This window comes from Nipponia nippon, unplaced genomic scaffold (assembly GCF_047370975.1).
Source record: "Nipponia nippon isolate SJK-2023a ecotype South Korea unplaced genomic scaffold, ASM4737097v1 scaffold_19, whole genome shotgun sequence".
Lineage (NCBI taxonomy): Eukaryota > Metazoa > Chordata > Aves > Pelecaniformes > Threskiornithidae > Nipponia > Nipponia nippon.
Window position 1 is genome coordinate 4,928,682 of NW_028262335.1, and position 23,194 is coordinate 4,951,875.

At 49.9% G+C, this 23,194-nt stretch overlaps 1 protein-coding gene across 2 annotated transcripts; it reads right to left on the reverse strand.

Annotated features, from left to right (window-relative positions):
- Window positions 1–8,153: 8,153 nt before the first annotated feature.
- On the reverse strand, window positions 8,154–22,927 carry H6PD (hexose-6-phosphate dehydrogenase/glucose 1-dehydrogenase). 2 transcript variants are annotated; one of them, XM_087755501.1, is made up of 6 exons: window positions 22,874–22,927; window positions 20,328–20,499; window positions 17,886–18,540; window positions 16,566–16,683; window positions 14,066–14,335; window positions 8,154–13,382 (listed from the first exon to the last, which is right to left on the reverse strand). In XM_087755501.1, the coding sequence occupies exons 3-6, from the start codon at window positions 18,510–18,512 to the stop codon at window positions 12,025–12,027; spliced, it is 2,373 nt and encodes a 790-aa protein (XP_087611627.1). In that variant the 5' UTR covers window positions 18,513–18,540; window positions 20,328–20,499; window positions 22,874–22,927; the 3' UTR covers window positions 8,154–12,024. The 2 variants fall into 2 exon arrangements, with proteins under 2 accessions (XP_087611627.1, XP_087611628.1); XM_087755502.1 differs by lacking the exon at window positions 22,874–22,927 and adding an exon at window positions 21,365–22,567.
- Window positions 22,928–23,194: the final 267 nt, after the last annotated feature.

A 23,194-nucleotide genomic window follows, 5' to 3' on the forward strand; every position in this document is an offset into this window, starting at 1 on the left:
TGAGGGAGGAGATTCCTGGGTGTATACGCGTGCTGGATCTCTGGGGAGGCTGGCAGAAGGAGGCATGATCTGCTGAGAGCTGAACAGGCTTTTTGTCACGTTTCATGGGCCGTGCATTAATGTACAACTTAGACCAGTGCTTACAAGGAAAAAACTCCTGCAGCTGCACATGGGATGAAATGAAATTGCGTGGTCCCCAGGGGCCGTAAGCTCCCCACTGCTAGGTTATTCCTTCAGTGAGGTGGTCACGGCAGGACATTCAGTGACATATAATGGGGCAGCGTCCAGTGCTGAACCCACTGAACTGTCAGAAATCAGAAGAAATGAATGTAAAGCGAAGGCCAAGGTGTGGTAGCTAGCCTGCTGAATACTCCCCTCCTCCTCACCCCTTTCAGGCCACACAGTCAAAAAAATCCCCAAAGAGGACTTCAGCCAATGGAGGGAAAGAAATTCTGTTGAACTCCATGGGACAATGCATACATGTGAAGTTGTTCATATGTGCATTCATATCTTTGCAGGACTGAGGCACTAATTTGTTAAGCATATTTTGAAGTCCTTGGGGAATAGTTGCTCTATGCCAGCCATTGTGGTTAATTAAAAAACACATTCACATTAGATTAAATTTATTACTCTAGCTGACCAGAAACACCAGGGAGTTTGTAGATACAGCACAAACATGTTCTTTCACACCCTGCAAGATAGAAATAGGAGAAATTTTATGTTAACTAGATACACATTTGGGTAGCTTTTTCAAAACTACTTTGCTTTGACCTGGTCCTGCTCCCATTTAAGCCAATTTTCCCCACTAGTTTCAGCAGAAATTCTTCAGCAATACTCCCTCAAGTGTGTTATGAAGATCTCCCCCTTTAAGCTTTTCCTGCAGATTACTGTTCAGTTCTTGGACAGTTAGCCAAACCTTGGGGGCCCATACTCACCCAGAGACCCTGCAGATATTGCTCTGAGGGAGCCGTGGAAGGATTGCGGCACTGCGGCCTGGCTCCAGTGTTTTCTGTCGGCACGCTTGCAGCTTGTTGTGTGAATCCATCTTTGTTTGTGGAGAGTTCTCCCAGTTGATCTCCACTGTTCAGAAGATCCACCCCTGTCTCTTCTGCCAATGCCAAAGATGTTAGAGGAATGTGCCAGGCATACGTTAGCTGGAGAGCAAGACAAGCTAAAATGCTGTCTAGGAAAACTCCAAAACTGCTCAGAATCGGAGCTCTGTGGACCTGATTCTCCTTTACAGTAAATCAATCTACTACACCTACTAAAGTACACCTACTTTAAATGCTTTTTTTCATTACTGCTGAGGTGGGAGGCTGCTGTAATGTGAGAACCTGGCTGGTGGGAGGGGGGCAAAGGCTAGCATGGATTCATAACCTAGAAAGGCAGAGAGGAGGCAGCTGTTAATTCGTTGGCTGACAGTAGCTCTTGATGCCTAGAGATGTAGATGGGGGACTTTCCTCTTACCCTGAGACCTTGTCCTGCCCATCTGCTGTGACGCAGGGGAGTAACAGAGCAATGGCCAGGGCCAGGGTCCTGAGGGAAGCCGAAGATCTCGCTTGTGGAGACTCAAAAGCAGGTTCTCCTTGGCCTGCCTAGCCACAGCTCCCCAGGGTGTATTAAACGGTCAGCACAGCATGAGCACCTTCTGCAACAGCAGAGACATGTCATCACCGAGTCCAAGACAGTTGTGAATGATGTCTGAGAGCTGTACAGGAAACTCAGCAGGCTTTAGTCTGCCTGTGAATTCAGCTGCTCGCCTAACTCCACCGCAGCCATGTTACCTGCCTCCCAGCACGGGTCAGCACTGTGACCCATTCTCTCTCCCTGAGCACCTTGCAGCACGTTGCCATTGCCAGATGTCAGCTTCTCTGTCTGAGGGCTACTCACAGTCTTGCATTTTCTCGTGCACTAGTTCCAGGTGTGCAAGGGTTTCCTGCTCTAACGGATCTCTGTTTAAAGAACAGAAATGGGAGAAGGGGAGAAGGGGAGAAATGGGGTGGAGGAGGTATAAGAGCAGCAGGGAAGTTGGAGGAAACCAGATGTGACAAGTGCTGAAGCAGAACTTTTCAGCTTTGTGGTGGCTTCTCGCCAGATGAGATCACAGCTCCTACGGAATCTTGTCTCCTTTTATTTCCTTAATATTTGACTTTCTTGCTTCCTTAAGAAGCAGGAATTGCTAATCTTCAATCGCTTGCTTTGAATACTGTCTACGTCTCAAACAACAGTGCAAACAGTGGCGGAAGGGGGTGGCTGACAAATGCCAGTGTTTATGGCCTGCAATGGAATCCCTCTAAGGCTGTTTGGAAAACTAACTGGGGATGGAGCCTGGATTAGAAGAGACTTTTCCAGCTCTCATCCTTGTGAATTTATGCTAAGATTATTAAAAGGGAGGTGGGAGGGGGAATGACTTGGCATGCCTTCTTTTTTGTGCTCAGCATTCAGTATTGTAGATTATCTGTGGGGTCTGGAAGTGGATGAGCACCTGCCTTCTGAAAAATGGGTCCCTTTTGAATGTCTGAAGTTAAGCATCTAAATCCTTCTTAAGAGCACTGACTCTCAGGCTGGTACAGACTTTGTAGATGCGCTTCATGCCTGGCTGATACTAACCTTGCAGCGGTAGGCTGGTAGACTAGCAAAAAAAGGGGATCCTATTGCTTTGCATTTGGGGGGGGTGTGTGTATAAAGACAGGCAGGCAGCAAACATGCAGCTTTCTATGCCCTGGGGAGAGGGGGGGAGAGAGAGGGTAAACACTCTGCCCGGAAACACGTACGTGCTGCATGCAGGCTCTGCCTGTGGGAATTAAGGGAGACAATGCAACAGATACTGAACAATAAGTGTCTGTAATGTACAGCAACAAAGCCAAAGTAACACAGTGTGCCGCAGAACAGAGAAAGAGACTGTTAAAACAGCAGCTTCATGAGGTAGAAATCCTGCCAAGCCTGCTTAGAGGACAATCAACAAGCCCTCCTCAGCTGGAAGATGGCTCCATGTGGTGGAAAAGCGAATAAAAGAGAGTGAGATGGAGGAGGAAAACAAAGACATCCCCAAGGGGCCCTTTTCAGGTGTATTGGGTTTGTGTGGCAAGGTTTTGGTAGCAGGGGGGGCTACAGGGGTGGCTTCTGTGAGAAGCTGCCAGAAGCTTCCCCCATGTCCGATAGAGCCAATGCCAGCCAGCTCCAAGACGGACCTGCCACTGGTCAAGGCCAAGCCCATCAGTGATGGTGGTAGCACCTCTGGGATAACATACTTAAGAAGGGGGGGAAAAACCCCTGCACAACACCAGCAATTGCAGCCGAAGAGAGGAGCGAGAATATGTGAGAGGAACAGCTCTGCAGACACCAAGGGCAGTGCAGAAGGAGGGGAGGAGGTGCTCCAGGCGCCGGAGCAGAGATTCCCCTGCAGCCTGTGGTGAAGACCATGGTGAGGCAGGCTGTCCCCCTGCAGCCCATGGAGGTCCATGGTGGAGCAGAGATCCACCTGCAGCCTGCAGAGGACCCCACGCCAGAGCAGGGGGATGCCCAAAGGAGGCTGTGACCCTGTGGGAAGCCCACACTGGAGCAGGCTCCTGGCAGGACCTGTGGACCCATGGAGAGAGGAGCCCATGCTGGAGCAGGTTTGCTGGCAGGACTTGTGACCCCACAGGGGACCCACGCTGGAGCAGTCTGTTCCTGAAGGATTGCACCTCGTGGAAGGGACCCACGCTGGAGCAGTTCGTGAAGATCTGCAGCCCGTGGGAAGGACTCACGATGGAGCAGTTCGTGGAGGACTCCCTCCCCATGGGAGGGACCCCACGCTGGAGCAGGGGAGGAGTGTGAGGAGTCCTTCCCCTGAGGAGGAAGGAGCTGCAGAGACAACGTGTGATGAGCTAACTGCAACCCCCATTCCCCATCCCTCTGTGCTGCCAGCAGGGAGGAGGGAGAGAAATTGGGAGTGAAGTTGAGCCTGGGAAGAAGGGAGGGGTGGGGGGAAGGTGTTTTTAAGATTTGCTTTTATTTCTCATTATCCTACTCTGATTGGATTGGTAATAAATGAAACCCATTTCCCCAAGTCGAGTCTGTTTTGCCCGTAATTAGGGAATGATCTCTCCCTGTCCTTATCTTGATGAACAAGCCCTTTGTTATATTTTCTCTCCCCTGTCCCATTGAGGAGGGAGAGTGACAGAGCGGCTTTGGTGAGTCCAGCCAGGGTCAACCCACCACAGCAGGAAAAAAAAAGTCGTCTTCCTTTTAGTTAGTCTCTTCTTGTGAATTCAGATCTCAGCACACTGCAACAGAAATAAACGAGGCTGTTTATCAGAACCCTTTATCAGAAACAAAGTGGAATCCAGGTATTTTGCTTTACATTCACCTGGACAGCAGGGGCTTGCTGTGATGGTCCCTGTCACTGTTCCTTTGCCTTTCCGCTTCAGCATAGGGCGCTGGATGTGAAGTGGCCTGCCTTAAAGAACGGGATATATGCAACTCTGGAGCACTTGGATTCAGAAGACACTCTACAAACTTCCAATTCTATTTGGAGCAACCCTTACAACACCAGCTGTTTGCCCAGTTACCTCTGAGGCACATGTAGTAGAGACATGACTACCTCTTAATGAGAGCACGTGCCAGGAGCAGCCCCTTGAATTCACAGGAACTTCACTGGCTGACACAACTGTCTGCAGTAAAAAGGACACATCCTGACACTCCTTCTCCTTATTGCACTGTATGTCGCAAGCCTGTATGTACAGGGGGTAAGAACATGGTCGCAGTCTGTGCATGGGAAGCCGTTGGGAGTGGGGAAGCAGAAAAATGAGTTCCTTGCCTTTTTGATGGGGGACCACAAACGGAAAATGGTAGCAACCAGGATAATACAGGAATAGCAGCTGTGGAGTAGCTCCCGGGAGAGCAGGCTGACCAGAGAGCTCACTGTGCCACAGGAGATCAGCGCTCACCTCTGCGCTGTGTGTGGCTCAAGGAACAGCAGCAAGAGTTGGTGTCAGAGGCCCAGCTGTGTTGGTCTGTGCCTCTAGGAAAAGCTCCCTTTGCAGGACAGGGCTGGGAAAAGTCGTTCCCGCCAGCTCCTGCAGCGTGAGGAAGCAGCACCCTCTGCTGCTGGCATGCTGGCCTCCAAAGCACCTTTTTAGTTACAGACACCTAAGTACTTCCAGCGAGCAGCTCAGGAAAAGCAGCTACAGCAAGGTCCCTCTGCAAGTCAAAACACTGCAGCATGTGGGTGGTTTGTTTGTCAGACAGTTTGGGCATGTCAAAATACTGCTGTTGGGAAAGGAGATGCCAGGCAGCATCTGCTTGCAGCAGATAATAGCAATAAGAACAGGCCCTGGCTTTGTGCTGAAAAGATTTTGACTGCTGCTGTTCCCAGCAAGTATTTTGTACTTTGCCTGATATTGTTTGATGAACATGACTCGATACACACAACACGGACACTATAGGATAAAGATCTCCATTGCTCCAGCAGCCTTCCTCCGGCCTCTTCCAAAGATTTCACATCCCCATGAGGCAGCTGATTTACTATTGCTGCATAGCGAGAGGAAAGGGGAACTTGGGCAAGCGGCGTGACTCACCCGCAGTCAGGCAGTGGCAGCGTCCTGCCCCTTCAGCTCTCTCCTGCTAACCATGGACCAGCGATTCCCGTGGGGCCGGGAACACAAGGAAGGAGTCCCAACTCCTTCCACCCCTAAGCAATCCTACCATGGGGCGCACAGCCGTGGTGCTGCATCACTACCGAACTGGCTCCCTAGAAAGCTGTGGGATGATGCAGGATCCGTGCAGCCAGATGAATCCTAGTCACCCATGTTTTCTCCCTCCGTTTTGCTGAGGACTTTTTGCTTTTCCCAAATTAAGCTGTTTAACATCAGGTCTATCCCACAAGCACATTCCCAAATGGGATATGCACACCTCAGACAGACACAGAGTACTTGGTCTCTTCCTCCTGTTTCCTCCCTCTCCCTGAATGCAGCCTGCCCTTTTCCCTAGCGTCTGACTCCAGGTTTCCCTTCTTCGTGTGGGGTAATAATCTAAACTTGGTACCGGCTGCAGCTCCAGTCCCCCCCAGCTCAGCCAGAGACATATACCTGAGCTCCCATTTTGCCCCCCCATCTCACCATCTCCCTCTCTTCCTCTCTGCGAGCAGCAAGGGGGAGCCTCCCCAAATCTTCAAACACGCAGAGTACTGTGCTAGCCCATAAAATATCCCCACGTAAGAAAAGCAAAGCATGAAAAAAATGCCTGAATCCTGTTAAAAATAAGCTGGGATCTACAGAAAAGAACCTGCTAAACAGTTTGTGTCTGTACACCGGTCTCATTTCAGCAACAGCAATGCTGCTCAGAGCCAAACATCATTCACACAAGACCCAGATTGTTTTGTGGATAGGGAGATGCCTACAAAAAGGGAGCCCTGTTTAAGGAAAAAATGAGGCGATGTCTGGTCAGAGCGCCACCAGGACATAGTTTCTGCGGGAAATTCCTCTCCGTAGAGCAATCTGTCAAAGGAGAGCCAACATGTCCCGCCGCAGGGAGCAGCTTGAGGGCACAGGCCTGGCACAGTCTGCAGTGGCGCTTGCAGGAGAACCCGGTGCTGCATTGCTACAGGACATCATGCCAGCTCTCTGCAGGGGGAGCAGCTGGAATGAACCGGATCGATTCACATTACCCACAGACATTTCACAAGGCAGCTTGTTTCAGGATCGCTCTGGCTCCTGAAATGTACTGTTTTTCACTCTCTCCCGCCCCCCCCCCCCCCATCTCCTTTCTTGCCCCTTTTTAGGCAACAGCCACATTTTCAGTCATCTGTTTGGGGAAAGGAAGGCAATAAACCAAATCCCTCCTAAAGCAGGCAATGAATCCGGAGGCACAAATCCTACTAAGGATTGCCCTTAGCTGTGGCCAAAGGAGAAGTCAAGCACAGCACCAAAAGAATTGTTTTGAAAAGCGTTAAGTTTTGCTGCTTTTACCACCACTACCTCTGCTCCCTGTGTTTGGGGAGGATTCACTAATCCTGTCACTGCTTGGAGTATCTCTCTTCAGGGATGTGCAATGGTCTCTAAACTAGAAGAAAACTCTCTCTAAACTAGAACTAAACCACTTCTGACCTGGATGGGAAAATACTGTCCTGGCCCTATGACATGGCTGTTAAATCTCCTCACTTGCACATCCACCTTCAAATGCATGGGTTGCTTAGATAATTCAGCATCACCAACATCATCAGAAAGTATCATACACACATCATAGCAACGTACCCGGATGCCCACAGGAGCACTGGAGAGGGTTTGGACACTGAAAAGACCCACATCGCTTGGTACCATGGAAATGCTCTGCTACGTTAGCAGCCCAGGGGATCCACTGAAAACCCACAAAGAGTCTGTGAATGACAGTGCTCTTTCAACTGCGTTCAGGGGAACTAGCATTTGTGAATCAGCAAGACTGCAACAAGAAAACATCTGATTTCAATCCTCCTATCCTCCTCTTGCCAGGAAAATGAAGCCTTCCCTTGGGGCAATAGGATGAAACTGCTGTGCTCCTCCTTCTCTTTCCAGGGGACACTGTGCCTTTTCTTTCTCTGGAATGGAGGTGCCAGGTGAGACTGTCCTCCGAGCGAGGAGGAGGTGACTGGTTCTGGACAGGGACACTTGGGTATCAGCTAAACCGGAGGCCAGGCCTCTGAGCTGGGACCTGCGCAATGCCCTGCCAGCCAGAGTCACAGCACAGCGCCTTCTTGAAGTTCAACTGCATAATCTCAGCTCACAGATCTTGAATAGATTATAGTTAAAAATTCAGCTCTATTTTAAAAGTCTATGTTATTAAGTAACTCTGTACTATGGTGATAGTATCTATGGAAATGCAACTCAGAGAGTAAATGTGGATCAGTGGAGACTTTCCTAAGGCCTGGCGATTCAGGACCCTGCATAGTATTGGGTGATTCCATCTTCTCACCTTAAAAGGGCTTTGGCTGTTCCCCTGTTTTGAAAAGTCCTGGCCTTGTTTGGATGATACACCAAAAAAAAGACTCAGAGCGAACATGTAAGACTGCTGGTTTCACACTACAGAAAATTCAATATTGTCCTCTTTGTACAACTAGAATGTTTAAATTTCACTCACCAAGATGACAGGAAAAAAACCAGAATGACCACCGATCTTAGAAAGAAATTAAAAGACAGTCTTGTTAAAAACTATTTATTTTTTATAAATATAATTCTCTATTCATTACACAACATGAAAGGAATCACAAAACTTTACTCATGGGAAAATAAGATTTTACAACTTGATTTATCAAAGTTGAAGTGAAAAATTAATTGCATCCAGTGTTAGTTTTCTGTAAAACATATAAATAACCATATCATTAAATTCTAGGAATGCACTTGCCATTTTAAAAAATTAAAATTGGTATCAGTAGTCACTTATGGGAGAAACAGACTGTAAGAAGTTACTCCATGGAGTTGCTTTTGCAAAGGAAGGTTAATACAAGCTCTCAAGAAGGTGCACACCTCCTATTAATAGCTTTCACAAAATAAAAATAGCACTGCTTCCTTGGCCTATAGCCCAGTGGATTTCTACCATTCTTCCTCATCAGATTTGTTGCTTGTTTAACCCTTCTTCCCATCTGCAGTCTCTCTCTTGCCAGTCACAAATTTTATATATTTTAAAATATTTACTTTTCATTTGGCAAATGCTAAGTATTAAAGAGTTTAACAGGAATGTCTGTGTAAAAAAAAAAAAACCCAAACCCAAACAACCCAGACAGCTGTGTTCACTGAGGAAAACATGGAATCTTTTACTGGACTTTAATAAAATCTCAGATGAATTTTGGGGTGACCCATTAGAGACTTTGCAAATGAACTCTATTTTCAGCTGGCAAGAACAGCTGCTATCTGGGAAAAAAAAACACATGCTTATTTAAAAGTGCAAATAAACCTCTCTCAAATCAGTGGTTATTTCAAAGGGTGCCAGCCAAATATTAACAAGAAAGTGTGCAGAAATAAGAAAACAACAATGCCACAGTCATCTGCAAAGTAGTAATACATTCTGTCATTCATAACAATATATTTATTCTCACATCGGTCAATTTTTCATTAAAATTTGTTCCCTCACACCAAATACAAAAGAACTGGAATGAAGTTAACATGGCTATTTTTGTTTAAAAACGAAAAATGATGTTTGAATTTATGGACATACCAGACCTAAAACATCTTCTTCTGCACAGCTGTTTCAGCCACTGTGGTATATTTTGGAGCCAGTGTTTGCTAGCACTCGTCTACAAAGAGAGTTATTCCAGAAGACTTATTCCAGTTAACTCCTAGGTGTATGCTCTTACTCCAGACTCCCCTGTCAGCACATCTACTTGACAAGCGAGTCCTGCAGCAAGGAACCTGCAGTGCTCACCTTCCTCCCGCTTTTCTACACCACTCTCTTCCCCTGTGATTTCTTTTCACCCTTTGGTGTTTGTGCTGGTAGTTAAGCCTGCCTGTAACCACAAAGCAGGCAGGAGCAAACTTATTCACGAACACGCACAAAAGATGGATAACCAGCTATCCCGGCTGCCAAACCAGACCAGTTAAGGCGCTTGTGTCTCTTCTGCGTTTCAGCTTTTGAGAAGGCTACGCCACCACAACTCCCCTCCTTTCCCTTGCCAAAGCAAAGTGATGCGCATCAGTGCAACTCAGCTCAGCTCAGTCAAATACAGTATGTAAAATGCAGCTTTTCTGGACCATCTGCAAGGTGGGGGAGGGCGTCTGCCAGAAATCGCAGCCAGTCCCTGAGAATTTGGCCTTTTCCTGCTGCACATAGCTTCTGCCAGGTTATGTTCTCCCTGGCTCTGTTTGCCTAGGGACTGCTGACGAGTAACAGGCTCTCTAGAGCTTGCCCAGTGCACTTTTATCTGTGCAATTAGCAGAGGACAACAATTCTGATTTCTGCATTAAGATAAGCATTATGCTGAAAGGCAACAGCTCCTGGGAGCCTGGGAGAACAGGCTGCATAGACCTGCCCACCTTGCTTCATGTGCTATCAGACCATAGCACCTATTTGTACCCAGATTTGCATCTTCATCACTAGGATTCAGCAGGGAAGGATTTGAAGCCAATGCCTATTGCCCAGCTTTCTAAAGCAAAGTCTGTCTCCTTCCTTCCCTATACTTTCAGGTCCCTAATAAGGGGTCACCAGACTCCCAGGTCCAGCTCCTGAGGATCCTGTTTTTCCCTTGTGAGGCTCCAGGGCTGTGAAGGGCGGCCAAGCCTGGCACAGCCTCAGACCAGCCCTGCTGAAAGAACGACACCCAACTCAGAGCTGCTGCTCGGGGTCGGGGCGCCATCTCCTGTCAGCATCGGGGTCCCTGCCAAGCCCTCGGTCCCTGGGTCACCTTGGACCCCACCATCTCCACCCGGTCACCCCACACAGCTCCTTCTCTGTGGAAACAGGGCCAGCATTCACAGGAAGAGAAGATAATTCCCCTTGAAAGCGGCCTCTGCTCCTATGCAGAATCCTCCCTGCTGGCATCCAGTACTGCAGCCACGTTCCAGCTTCCCGCAGTGGGTCTGCCCCATCCTGGTGCCACCCTGGGTGAGTGGGTTTGTCTCTAGCTCCACATGGACCATCAGCCCAGATTATCCCATCTTGTGCCGTCTTGAGTTCATTACCTAAAGCTGCACTCTGGTGTGCTGTGGTCAATTACCCATTAGAGAAGATCACGGAGCATTTGGGGATATCATGAAAGCAGAGAGACACCCATTGTGCCTGGCAGCATTCTGGAAGGTGAAAATTAGGAAGGGGAGAGTGGGGTCTCTAGGCAGATCTCTAGATGTCTCCAACCCTTCCTGTGAGCAATGGCACTATACATTTCTATAACCATTTAATGTTGTCCTGTCACAGAGATGCAATTTTCTAGTTCCGTGTGCCCAAGAGATACATACAGAGAAAATTCCCTCCCCTGATAAGTCAGTGTCCTTGAACTCAAACCCCGCCACCACCATCTGCAAACACTGTAACTACCTCAATGTGTGCTGTAATGACAGATATGTTGGTAGTTTATAAATCTGCCTCCCGTAGAAATTTTATAAGCCACTGAATGACACTGCGAGCTTCAATTCTGAGGACAAAGAAAAGTTCATTTCAGAGAATGAGACAGAGAAAGACAGTTAAAGAAAACATTTCTTTGCTAGCTAAACCCAAACAACTGCTCTGAACACCAAGCTTTTCCCTCAGTAATTATTGTACTGCAGGCAAATAACAGCTCTGTGAACTGCCATATTCCTCACCCTGTCCCCATTATTCTAACAGCCTAAAAAGCAATGTGTCTTCCTTCTCCATCCCCCATGATATCAGCTATCTACTTAATGAAAGCAGCAAATTATGGCTTATAAACTCAGCCTCTGCTGCTGGGCAATTTGCAAAGACTCAGGACTGCAGTGAGCTCACAAATCAGCGTCAGCATTTAGAGGCCACATGCCACAAAAGCAAATGCGTGTCTCTGCTCCCAGGAGAGCACAGCCATAGCCAGTGGCTGGCTGACACCAAGATGGTCTGCACATACAAGACTATAGACCCATGTGCACCATCATTTTACTGAGACAACAACTCTGTCCCAGCCAGACTGAGCAGGGCAGTGGATGAACATGTTATTACTGTCTTCCAGCCTGAGAATTTAAAAAAAAAATAAAAAAAATTGGCAGGTAGTTAATTTAACAAGTCTCCCGTAGTGCCTGCGAGGTAGTTAAATGCTAGTAACCACAAAGGCCTGACAGGGAAAACTGAGGCACTTCAAGGTGAGGTAATTTGTCCAAAGTCACAGTCAGAATCCCTGGCAGAGCCAGAAATGCTGCACTGGGCTCTTGGCTCCTACATAGCTCTGAACACTGAGCCGAGCTCCTTTCCGGGCTCAAATGTCAGAGGCACTGCAGGCCACAGATTTCCCAGAAGGTTAGAGGAGCCTGTCAGAGACGAAGCTGCTGCTGGCAACAGAAAAACATGGACATCGGGTAGGAAAATCCAGGCTGTAAGGGCCACGCAGACAAGGGAGGAGGGACACTGAAGGCATCACCCAAGCAGAGCTTCATAATCCACATACCACACCAGCTGGCCAGAGCTGGGGCTGACACCCGAGATGGGCCATTTCCTTGGCGCATGGCCCACTCTGCTGAGCAGGGTGGTGATGTCGTGCTTACCCTTCCCCAAAACCAGGACAAACACCTGCCTGGCCTTGTTGATGAGGGGTAGGCTAAGGCTCATCCTTTGGTGAGGTTTGACAGGGCTTTCAGTCAGCACCACAGTCTGAGCCCCTTCCAAGCCATCTTCAGAGTGGGGGAAGAGCGAGGCAGTATGCCCATCAGTGCCCACCCCCAGCAGCACCAGGTCAAAGCTGGCATTGGCCACCAGGGCCATGATCTCCTTGGCGTACAGCTCCGGGCCTCTGTCCTCTTCCACACAGAGCCGCTGGTTCAGGTGCACAGGCATGGGGTGGACATTGAAGTAGGGCACCCTCACACTCTGGAGGAGGTGGTTGTGCAAGCTGAAGAAGTTGGACTCAGCGTCAGTGAGAGGGACACAGCGTTCATCTACCAGCCAGATGTGGGTGTGCTTCCACGGGAAGGCATAATGGTGTCTTGCCAGCCGCTGGAATAGGACCACCGGGCTTGAGCCACCTGAGAGGGCCAGGTGGAACCGCCCAGAGCGTGCCACAGTCTGGCTTGCTGTCTTCTCGATGTCAGAAGCCAGCTGGGAAATCAAGTCCTCAGACCATGCTGAGACCAGGGGACTTTGCCGAAATTTGGACTCAATTGTCCTGTAATCACTGGGCATCAGCCTGTTGGGGTTCAGCAGTTCCACTGGCTCTGCCAGTGTGAATGCCACTTCCCCACTCACCATTTCAAAGTCTAAGAGGTGCTGGTTCTCCACGCCCCCAGGGTAGAGGCGCAGGGGCTGGTGGGAAATGCTGTCCAGCAGCGGTGTCCAGAATCCCCAGGAAGCCAGCAGGTTCTCGGTGGTAATGAAGAAGTCCTTCCTGCCATGGTAGATGTTGGAGATGAGGACAGAATACGCATCTCTCTCTTTCACAGGGCTGTACACATAGTAATCAGACAATGGTTGTCCAAAAACGTGCAGGTCTGACTGACCCACTGCTTCTTTCCAGCTGCCTTCTGGCATGACAGGCCTGAAAAGGTTCCTGCTCACAAGCACCGCAGGGGTGTTGAGTGCGCCGTGCCCGATGTAGAAGATGATCTGCTTGGCTTTGCATTGGCTGTGCCCTGCATCCCTCAGAGTCTCGCTCTGAGTGCAGTAGGCCCGGTTCTTGAAGAGAACACGGACATAACCTACTCGTTCATCCAGAGCTTTCCCAGAAGTGAGGAGGAAAGGCACCCCTTCCCAACGCAGGTTGTCACTGTGAATCAGCACACCTGAAATGACAGTGATCTCAGCTACCAAAGTAAACCTGAACAGCAAGCAGATTTGCGGGGACCTCTATCACCTATCCATCATTCTCCTTCCTTAGCTCCCAGAAATCTTGGCGTCCACTATGTCTCTTGCTCCACATTCAGCCCTCTCCTGACATCACTGGACTAACCGCTCTCCAGCTACCATGCTGTGCTTCCTCCCAGGTATCTTACTTAATTAGCCTCCTTTCAACTTGCAGGAAACACGTTTCTGAGCAGAAGTATCATTCAGACAAAATCTTTAATGTTCAGAAGATACACTATGGCCAGAGATGGCCTTGTGGTCTACTAATCACAGAGAACTGCCAATGCTTTAGCCCTCAGATGCAGAGAGCAACTTGACTTCATGAAAAGGCAAAGGAGTTTGCAGGCCACTTCTAAAAATAATGCAGCAATCTTATCAAGAATAATGGGACTTAGCTCTTATGCAATGCCTCCCAGTCACTGGACCATTAGTTAACTAACATGACAACAGTATTATCTTGTTACAGCTCCCAGTTACCACGCTGGTGGATACCTGGAGACATCCCTGTGTCAGCAGCAAGGTCCAGAGTCACGGAGCTGGTATCAGCATGCAAGGACTCACATCTCCTACTCTCCTCAGCTCCTGACTATTCCCCTCTCCAGAGCCCAGATCAAACTCTCACCTGCAAAGGTTGGTGTTGTGCTGATGTAGTCTTGTGCCTTCTGCAGTTCCTCCCGTACCTGGCTGGCATATGCCTGATACTGACCCAACACGGCACTGTTTTTCTCCAGGCCCCGCAAGGACTGGAAGGCCTGCAGCTTGCACTGCAAAACTTCTTCAGCCCTGCTCACATTGGCTGGGAGCTCCATGGTCAGGAACATCAGGGCCTCCGTGAGGTGGTTCTGCAGCACATCCCGGATGACTCCATACTGCTCGTAGAAGCTGGTGCGGCCTGAGGACAAAGAGGAGGTAAGATGCTGGTAAACTGATGTGGTCTTCTTGCAGCCTTGCCCTCTGCATGTATAACGTGTGTGTGCGCCAAGGAGAACAAAGAGCAGAAGCCCTAATTGGTTTGCACCAAGCTCCTCTTCTCCTGGCCCAACAATTAACTTGAAGCTGTCAAGCTCAGAGAAGTTGTGGATATCCCATCACTGGACATGTGTTCAAGGTCAGGTTGGAGAGGGCTTTGAGCAACCTGACCTAGTGAAAGACATCCTTGCCCATGGCAGAGGGGTTGGACTAGATGATCTTCGAAGGTCCCTTTCAACCCAAACCATTCTACGATTCTAAGCCTTTCCTCTCCCTCCAGAGGGGCTTCCAAAATGTCTCTGCTACTGCAATAAAGATAAAAGGCTCCCACAGGACTGCTTGTCCTCCACAGAGCCAAGCATAATCCTCCTTTTGGGTGCTGATAGAGCCTAAATCCAGCAGGAGTAATGGTCTTGCCTGGTACTTCCCAAGCACACAGAGCAGAAGGCAGCTTTGCTTTCTTAGACTGCTTGTGCTTTCAGAAGCTGTGGTCAGTGACTGGCAGCAATCTCCAGCTCAAACCTCCTCCATACAGCATGATGCAGGGCCCCTGTATAACCCTCGCTCTGACACTCCTGTCCCACAGGTCACCGCACCTGGGCCTGGGACTCTACACAACGTGCAGCTCTACGCAAAAGCTTTGACAGAGCAGCTGGACAGCGAGGTCAGAGCAGGGACCCCAGCAGCTCTATAGCTACACACCAGGTCCACAGAACAGCTGAAGCTGGGCCCTGGCAGTGAGCACTGCTCTTCACTGCCTCTTTTCCCCTGGTTTTCACGTCCTCAGAAGGCTCTGGCTGAGCCATGCCCTTGAGAGGCAAAATTTCATGCACAAAGCCCTGCTTCTCTTTCCCTGCCTGACTTCTCATGCAGGTGGGAACAGGGGGAGAAGGACAATGCACTTACAAAGAAAGTGACTCAAACAGATGCCTTTCTGTAGCCCATCAGCAGCAGGCTGCACACTGCAGACTACATCGCAGCCATAGGCTTCCCCTATTGATTGATACATTTATCTCCCTTGCTCTAATCCAACGGCACATTCATTAACGTAATCAATGCTGCAGGCTCGCTGGGAGCCAGGCTGTCAGCTGAAGCTGCGCAGGGGAAAAAAGACGTCAAATGAAAAATTACAAAGTTGTTCAGAGCGGGGAGGGTACAGGGTGTAGTTGGGGCTACGCACAGACAACACTGCTCTCCCTAAATCTCTCTGCAGTGCATCTCTCTCCCACAAGCAGGCCTATGTGAGGTCTGGGCTGCCAAACCAAAGATTACTCCAAGTTTGATAAAGTTGCATTAATTGAGTTTGTGGTGGCTGAGGAAGGAAGGGAGGCGGAAGACAGAAGAGGAGGTAAAGCGAGTGGAGAAGCAATCCTGATGTTGCAGAACTGAGGGCGCCTGACATCCCAAGAAGTGCTGCGGGTGGCAGTCCAGCCCAGAGTGCTTTATGCTGAGCACTGCAGAGCGGATGCTGCAGCATTGCAGGGAGGGATTGCAGCCGTGTCCTTCAGCAGGAGATCCATGCTAGCAACTCTGGGCTTGGATTTTCTCTCTGCAATGCTCTTTCTTACTACAGAGAGGAAGGGAAAGAAATAGGCAGACAAACACAGACTGACCTAGGTACCTGGACTGACACCAGCCAGCCGATATGAGTAACATCCAGGCAAAAGATGCAAGAACATCTTCCAAAAAATAGCGCAAATACATACTCAGCGTGAGCTTGGTAGCTAACAGGACAGGAATACAAAAGGGGTGTTGTTACAACAACCAGATTATTGCAGCACTGAACTGAAGTGGCCTTAGATTGCATCAATTCCAAATCCAGTGCCTTTTACCAAGATTTGGGATAGAAAGCTAGGTGCAATGTCCCCAGAGCTCTGCAGCAGAAAAAGGTGGTGGATTCTGCCCCTGCTCCTGGCTGAACTGCAATGGGAATCTTTTCTTGGAAGCAGCAACACTACCTGGAAGAGAGTCAGTCCCTAGCACAGGAAGTGTAAGACAGTTCCTCTCTGTTTCCAGGGAGCAACATATCATTCATCTGCTCTTTTTTGTTTCTGCACCAGCCCTACCTCAAGGGCCACTTTCACATAATTAATGAACCTGCCAGTCCTCCTTCTCACTCATTCACCCTAGCTCTGCACGCTCGCCTCACCAACCTTTAGCATCCACAGTCTCTTTCAAGACAATCTCCACTCTTTCCACGTGATGTCGGTTCCAAATTGGATCCAGAAACTGTCGGTTCTGATCTCGAAAAGGCAGGATATGGGCTACAGCCTGTGAAGGGAAAAATCAAAGACCCAACAAAAACTCACCAGATTTCCACAGTATCTCTGCCTCACTGCCCCATCCAGCACTGGGATGTGGCCAGCTCTGGCGTGCCTGCGGACATGCCACACAGCAAAGAGCAGAGTGGGTCAGAGAAGAGAAAATCAGCAAGAGAGCCTGCAGCGATGCACAATGGTGTCTCCAATGACCGTACACAGCAGACATTAAAGGTCTTGAGGCATTTTGAGGTTTCATGTGAAAAAGGCTGAACTACAAACTGCAAGGCACTCAGTGTATATCTGTCAAAGGATGAAGGGCTGAGTCAGACCATCCTGGGACTAACGTACAGTTCCAAAGTGCTGAAATACATCAGATCAGATGCTTACACCACTAAAGCCATCTGCTCTTTTTGGGAGAAAAAAAAAAAAAAAGAAAAAAAAAAAGAGAAGAAATCCCCCCTCTTAGCAGAGATGCTCTCCTTGCAGCTGGACATGCAACCTTCTGAGTAATATCTGGCCACAGTGCCATGGCTGGAACAGGCTACTTTCAATATGCGGCATCACATTCCTCTAAAACAAGGATGGCATGTCCTTGAACACATTCCCTCTGGGACAATGCAGCTCCACATCCTGAGCTGTCCCTGCAGCAGCCAGTCCTCCATGCCCTCAGTGGAGCACAGGGCAGGAAGAAACCTTCTCCTAAGCATCCCGCAAAACTACCATCCCATCAGCTCCATATCATATCAAATTAAAAACTGCTTCTAGGAGCCACGGCTAAGCAGGGAGGCCTGTGTGTAATGAGATGGGAGAACTGTGAGAGGGAAAGGGCGTTGCTTATTCAGTGAAATCAAAGCCCTGACCTTGGTGAGAAGACCAGATGAATTCTGCATCTCTCCTTCATGTACACACAGACTTCATCCCTACACCCTGGCTTCCCTCTGGAGAGGGGACCCTCATCACTCTAACGGGAGAAAGCCCTGCTTTGGTCTGCACATCTCCTCTGCTCTGTAAGAGGACGGACAGCAGCCCAGTACAGGGCAGGAATAACAGTACAGGACTCCATAAGCAAATGGGGGCTTGGAAGCACACTCAGTGGCTCTGCCTGAATTTGAGAGAGGAACACCACCCTCATTAGATGCAGAGCTGACATCCAACACTCCCGGCCACTAAGTCCCTCAGCCTGGCAGGGGCTGCGCCTTGCAAGCTGCTCACCTGTTTGCCAAGGTAGTGGTCCACCCGGTACATCTCCTCTTCCCTGAAGAAGCTTGTCAGCTCTGCAGCCAGCTGCTGGGCTGACTCCAGGTCATGGCCAAAAGGTTTCTCCAGCACCACACGCAACCAGGCTCCTGGAGGCGGTCTGCAGCTGCTGTTGATGTGGCGGGCAATCTCTGTGTAGGCGAATGGTGGAACTGAGAAGTAGAAGATCCTTCCAGCCTCCTTCAGCCCCTCCTGGCGAAGCAGCGTCTCAATCTCTCTGTTCAGCACAGTGTAGTTTTCGGCAGTCTTCAGCTGGTGGTATTGGCTCAGCTTCAGGAATTGGTCCTTGAGCACAGCACACCTGTTAGGAGCTTCATCTGGGGGACAGGCCAGCTTCTTCAGCACATCAAACATCAGCCTCTGCCCTGGCTCCAGAGCTGTCAGCGCAGCCCCATGGAAGGTGAAGCTGTGGCCACTGCTCACTTGGTCCATGTAGAGCTGGAATAGCCCCTGCCACAAATACTTCTTGGCCAAATCACCTGTGGCTCCCAGCAAGACCACCGAGATGTGGCCCTGGGACACTGCAGCCAGCAATGGCAAGGCTCCCATGAACAACACTGTACACAGGACTCTCATGAGCATCTCTGGAGAAGAGGTAGACCCAGGAATACTAGAGGACAGAATTAAAAAAGAAAACCTGTCAATCCATGTTGTAACACTGCAAAACACAATGCAAGGTACCTGCTTTCCCATGGCGGAAGAGCCAGGGACTTCTGCCTGGATCCTCCAGCCGACAGTCTCTCCTCCCCTCCATGATTTGAATCATGGTAGTACCCTGGGCTCCTGAAAAGACTGCAGCCTCCTTATGCAAACCAAGAAGTGGAAGACAGCACGTGCCTAAGGGTTTTCGGTAGCATAAGCATTGTTCCCACAGCTGAGTTAATGAGGGGGTGTCAGTGCCTTTAGACTGTGAAACTGAAATCCATTTTAATACAAATTTCAGAGCTGGCTACAAATGAACACATGTGCCTGCAAATTAAGTACTGCTTTCAACAACCTCCTGTTTGGGACTTTGCTCAAATGGTATTATGCTGTCTTGGCATCGCTTCATGTCAATATTGTCATAGCAGCTCAGAGACAAGGATGACCACTGGCAGTTCCAGTACACAGGCTCTTCTTTAATACACTGCACTTTAATGACTCATGTGCACCACCGCTCTCATGAATGGAGCTGAATTAGGTTCTAATGAGCTACTGGGAGACAAATGGTCTGATAGAACAACACAGGGGAAAAAGAAGTTTAGTCCTGAAAATTTAGTCCAGACACGAGCCAGTCTAGATGCTGCCTCATGATGGTTGTGTATGCGGCCAGGAGACACGGTGGGGTTTGTGTTCTGCCTGCTGCAACTTTCCATCACTGAAGAGTGCATGTCCGCACCCGTTCTGGCCTTCTCCACTCAGTACCCATTCACACCACTGCAGCCACTAACAGCTGGTTTCCCTGACCAAAAAGCCCCTTTGCTCGTTCTTATTTATTCTTGTTTCTCTAATCCAAAATAAAGTTGTTTTTAAGAGGTATGACACATTTAGTTCTTATTCCTAGAAACATGGCAATGACTTTACATCTCAAGAGAGATAACCCGGAACAAGTGAATAAACCATTGTGCTGTTCTCATTACATCAAGTATTATTTCAGCAGCTCTGACACCGGCTATCTCATTCTCTTAATTTCATTTTCTGAAGTTGTGTTTAATTAGAGCATAGCCTTCAGAGCACACAAGACAGTTAACTTCTTTAAAAACTTTCGGTTCTGTTCAATAGATTTATACCTTTTTATTTTACCTGCGTAGGAAAACCAGCCATTTGTTGACAGTAAGAGGAAAAGTACATGGCTTTTTATACTGGTGCAGTTGCACCACTCTCTAGGCTTTGCACTGGAATGATTACACCATTTTAAAAAGGCAGTTTTGTGACCATACAACTGAGAAATGGATCTTGGGTATGAGAATAAACATGATCATCTTAACCTTCTGCGAGCAGAGACAAGACAGAAAAGTGTCTCATCAGATTCATACATTCACAGTCAGCTAGAAAACATATCACTGGCCCCATTGCTCCAGTTACAGCTGTACATATGCCCTAGGACAAAAAGCTGTTAGCTTTTACCTGCCCAGACCTACTCAGGATTGTTTTTCCTAGCCTGGAGCAAAAGGCCTGGTCCTTGCTCCCCTTGAATGGCAGAGGGATGAAGCACAGATGTTGTCCTAGCTCTTGACTGGTTCTCCCCTGGAAAGCTCCCAGAAAAGTCACTATTCCATCCCTAAATCAACACAGGGTTTAAGTCAGCTAAAGGATGAGGATAACTAAATCAAAACAAGGAACTTTGGAATATCTCTCCCTATCTGCAGCTTGAACTGGTTTTTATAAATCTTGTGTTTCTCTCCCCAGCAGACTCACCTGAGTAATACAGGAGCTTTACAGACTGCAGTGGCAAAAGTAGAGTAGCTGAAAACTTGTCTTCTTCACAGCCCCTCCAGAGCGCAGATCTCTCTTCTCCTGTGACTGAGTGTACGGCAGACTCTGATCAATAGTCAGGTAAGCAAGTAAGATAAGGCAGGTTGTTCCCTTTCTGGTAAATGGGAGGAGAGACCCAATTACAGCAGAGAAAAAACGAACGTGCCTCTGCCAGCTACGCCCCAGCACATCCCAGCTCTCAGCCCATACACGTTGGCTGTGCTAAACCTTTTGTCTGCCGTTTGTGAGCAGGCAAAATGCAGGCATATGTGGCAACTCCTGCTCCCAGAGCAACTAACTCCTCTGCTTTGCATGTGAGCTCAGATCGATGCTGAAGGTCTCCAGCTGAAACCCTAGTGAGCCTCCCCGGGAGCAGTCCCCACCCCAGCTCTCAGAAGAAAGGGCTTCCCAACACTACAACCCTGATGCAGCGAGAAGGGGGCAGTTTTAGCGAGCCCCCCTAGGACAGCAGGACAGCACTTGTACGATGCTGCTGTGCCTTCTGGGCACCCAGGCTTCCCTCAAGAGATCCTCAAGAGACAGTCCAGTATCCATTGCTCTTCTCTGGAGAGCTTCAGGAAGGTATATTGTAGTCTGTAAATCTGACTCGTATCATCCCTCCTCAGCCTTCTGTTATGACTGCCTCCCTTCTTGCTGTGCTATTTAAGCTCCACGTACCCACTTAAGGAATCCACCAAATAGTGTGGGCAATTGCAAAGGGGCAGAAATGTGGCTCCTAAGATTTTGCCTGCAGTATAAATAATTTTTGTTTTAAGCAGAGGTTTGGTTTTCCTCCCCCCACTATGGGGTTATAATGCAGACGACAAAGTTTCTCAGTGCAATAAAGTAATATTTACATTTGCTTGAGCAACCTTTATTCCAGGAACTTAGAGAAGTTTGACATACTGCCCGTTGCACCTTGGCAGGCCGCAGCTACCGCGATGCTGTACAGAGACCGTGGCTGAAGAGCGGGTACCTACCATGAAATGGGACGGGTTTGGGTGGGTCATTCTTTTCCGTGTACCCAAGGAAGCGACTGAATTAGGCAAGCAGTTTCCTGGCAGATTCAGCTACACAGTCACATGTATTTCCAAGCCAACTGAAAACCAGTTTCACAACACTCCCAATTGCAAAATATTGTGCTACGCTGCCCAGAATAAGTACGGTAAACCCAGGGATGTTTGTTTACTGCTTTTGTATCAGATAATCACCACTGTTCACATTAAAAAAAAGACTCGCAAAATCCCCCAGCCAGCCAGAACAAAGTTACTCAGTCAGGCTTCAGGAGAAGACTCCTGGGCCCAATCCATATAAAACACTGCAAAGGCTTAACCCAGCAGTAAGACTGTGTGTTCCCTGGCACAGTCACTGGAGCTCCAGTTTGACAGGAGCTCACGTCAGGTCTTGTAAGTTCTCCTGCTGTATGGAAAAAATGAAAAAGATCTTTTTTGTTACTGTTGCATCCCCACTGAAAAATAATTAACAGGTGCATGGCCAAATGCAGCGTGGCCGGGGGCTCCTACAAGGCTATGCACACGTAACACCTGAAGGAAAGTTACCGAGATTCTTTGAGAATCAGGAAAAACATATTGCTCTTCTGCGTATGCAAACATTAGAGCAGGACTGACCCCACCATCAGCTCCTGGAAAGGTCAGAGGTGTAATGTGGAGGCTCTCATTAAAGGCAGGCTGAGAGATGCATGAATTAGTGTTTGGCCTTTCTTGTTACCGATGCAATGCAGCACTGATAGAGTCTCACTCCTGAAAGCAAGCAAGCTCTGGCCCCAGCAGGCTGACAGTAGCTCTGTTTCCGAAGCCTTGGACAAGTAGGAGGACAGGGTTACAGTGAGAAAAACGACTACAGCGCGTAGGCACCACCTCAGCCACGCAGACATCAAAACCAAGCGCTGAACCCTGCCAAGTGCCTGTACCTTGCTCTCAGCCAGCCTGCGCCCGAAGAGACCCAAACCTCACCATCCACCGTCCCCCGGCTTGTCCGCTGGCGACCTCCTCCCGGCTTCCCGAGCACTGGGGATGCAGAGAGGACCCGGTGAAGGTCCCTCACCGCGGGCAGCGGTAAGCGGCACCGGCAGGCCCGGGAGGCCCGGCGGGGGTGCTGGGGAAGCGGCTGCCCCCAGCCCGCGGCGGCCGGACAAGGTGCGCCGGGCGGGAGGCAGCGGGGGGGGCCCTGCAGCGGCCGTGCCCCCGCTCCCGACACACGCCTCTGCCCCTGGCTTCTCCCTGCCCCGCCGGGGCCGCCGCCCGCCCCGGGCTGCTCCGCGCTGCCCCGCCGGGGCTCCGGGGAGGCTCCCGCCCTCCCGGCCGTGCAGCGGCCTCCCCGCTGCACGCTGCTGCACGGCACGGCGCCGCACGGGAGAAGGTCGCCCTCTCCGGGCTGCGCAGCGGGGGAAGCCGCGGAAAGAGCCGCTGCCATCTCCCATCTCCCGTCCCCCGACCCCCGACCCGTCCCCGCCGCCGCCCCCCACTCACCTCCCTCCCACCCCGGGCCCGCCGGTGGGGCGGCGGCGGCGGCGGCGGCGGCTGCGGGCGGGCCCGACACAGCGCCCCGCCCGCCGGGGAGCTCCTCCCACCGCCGAGAGAGTCTGCGGTTGGCGTCGGCTCTCGCCGGGCAACGGAGGTCGGGAGGGGCGAAAATCGCAGGGCTAACGGGGCTCTGGGGGCGCGGGCCCTCCCTCGTGCGGGAGCCCCTTGCCCAGCCCCGGCTGAGCACCGTCGCTGTGGCTGCGCCCTGGGCACTGAGGCTTGCACCCTTTCGACACCTGGGGGTTGCATCAGGCGTGTCCGCACGGT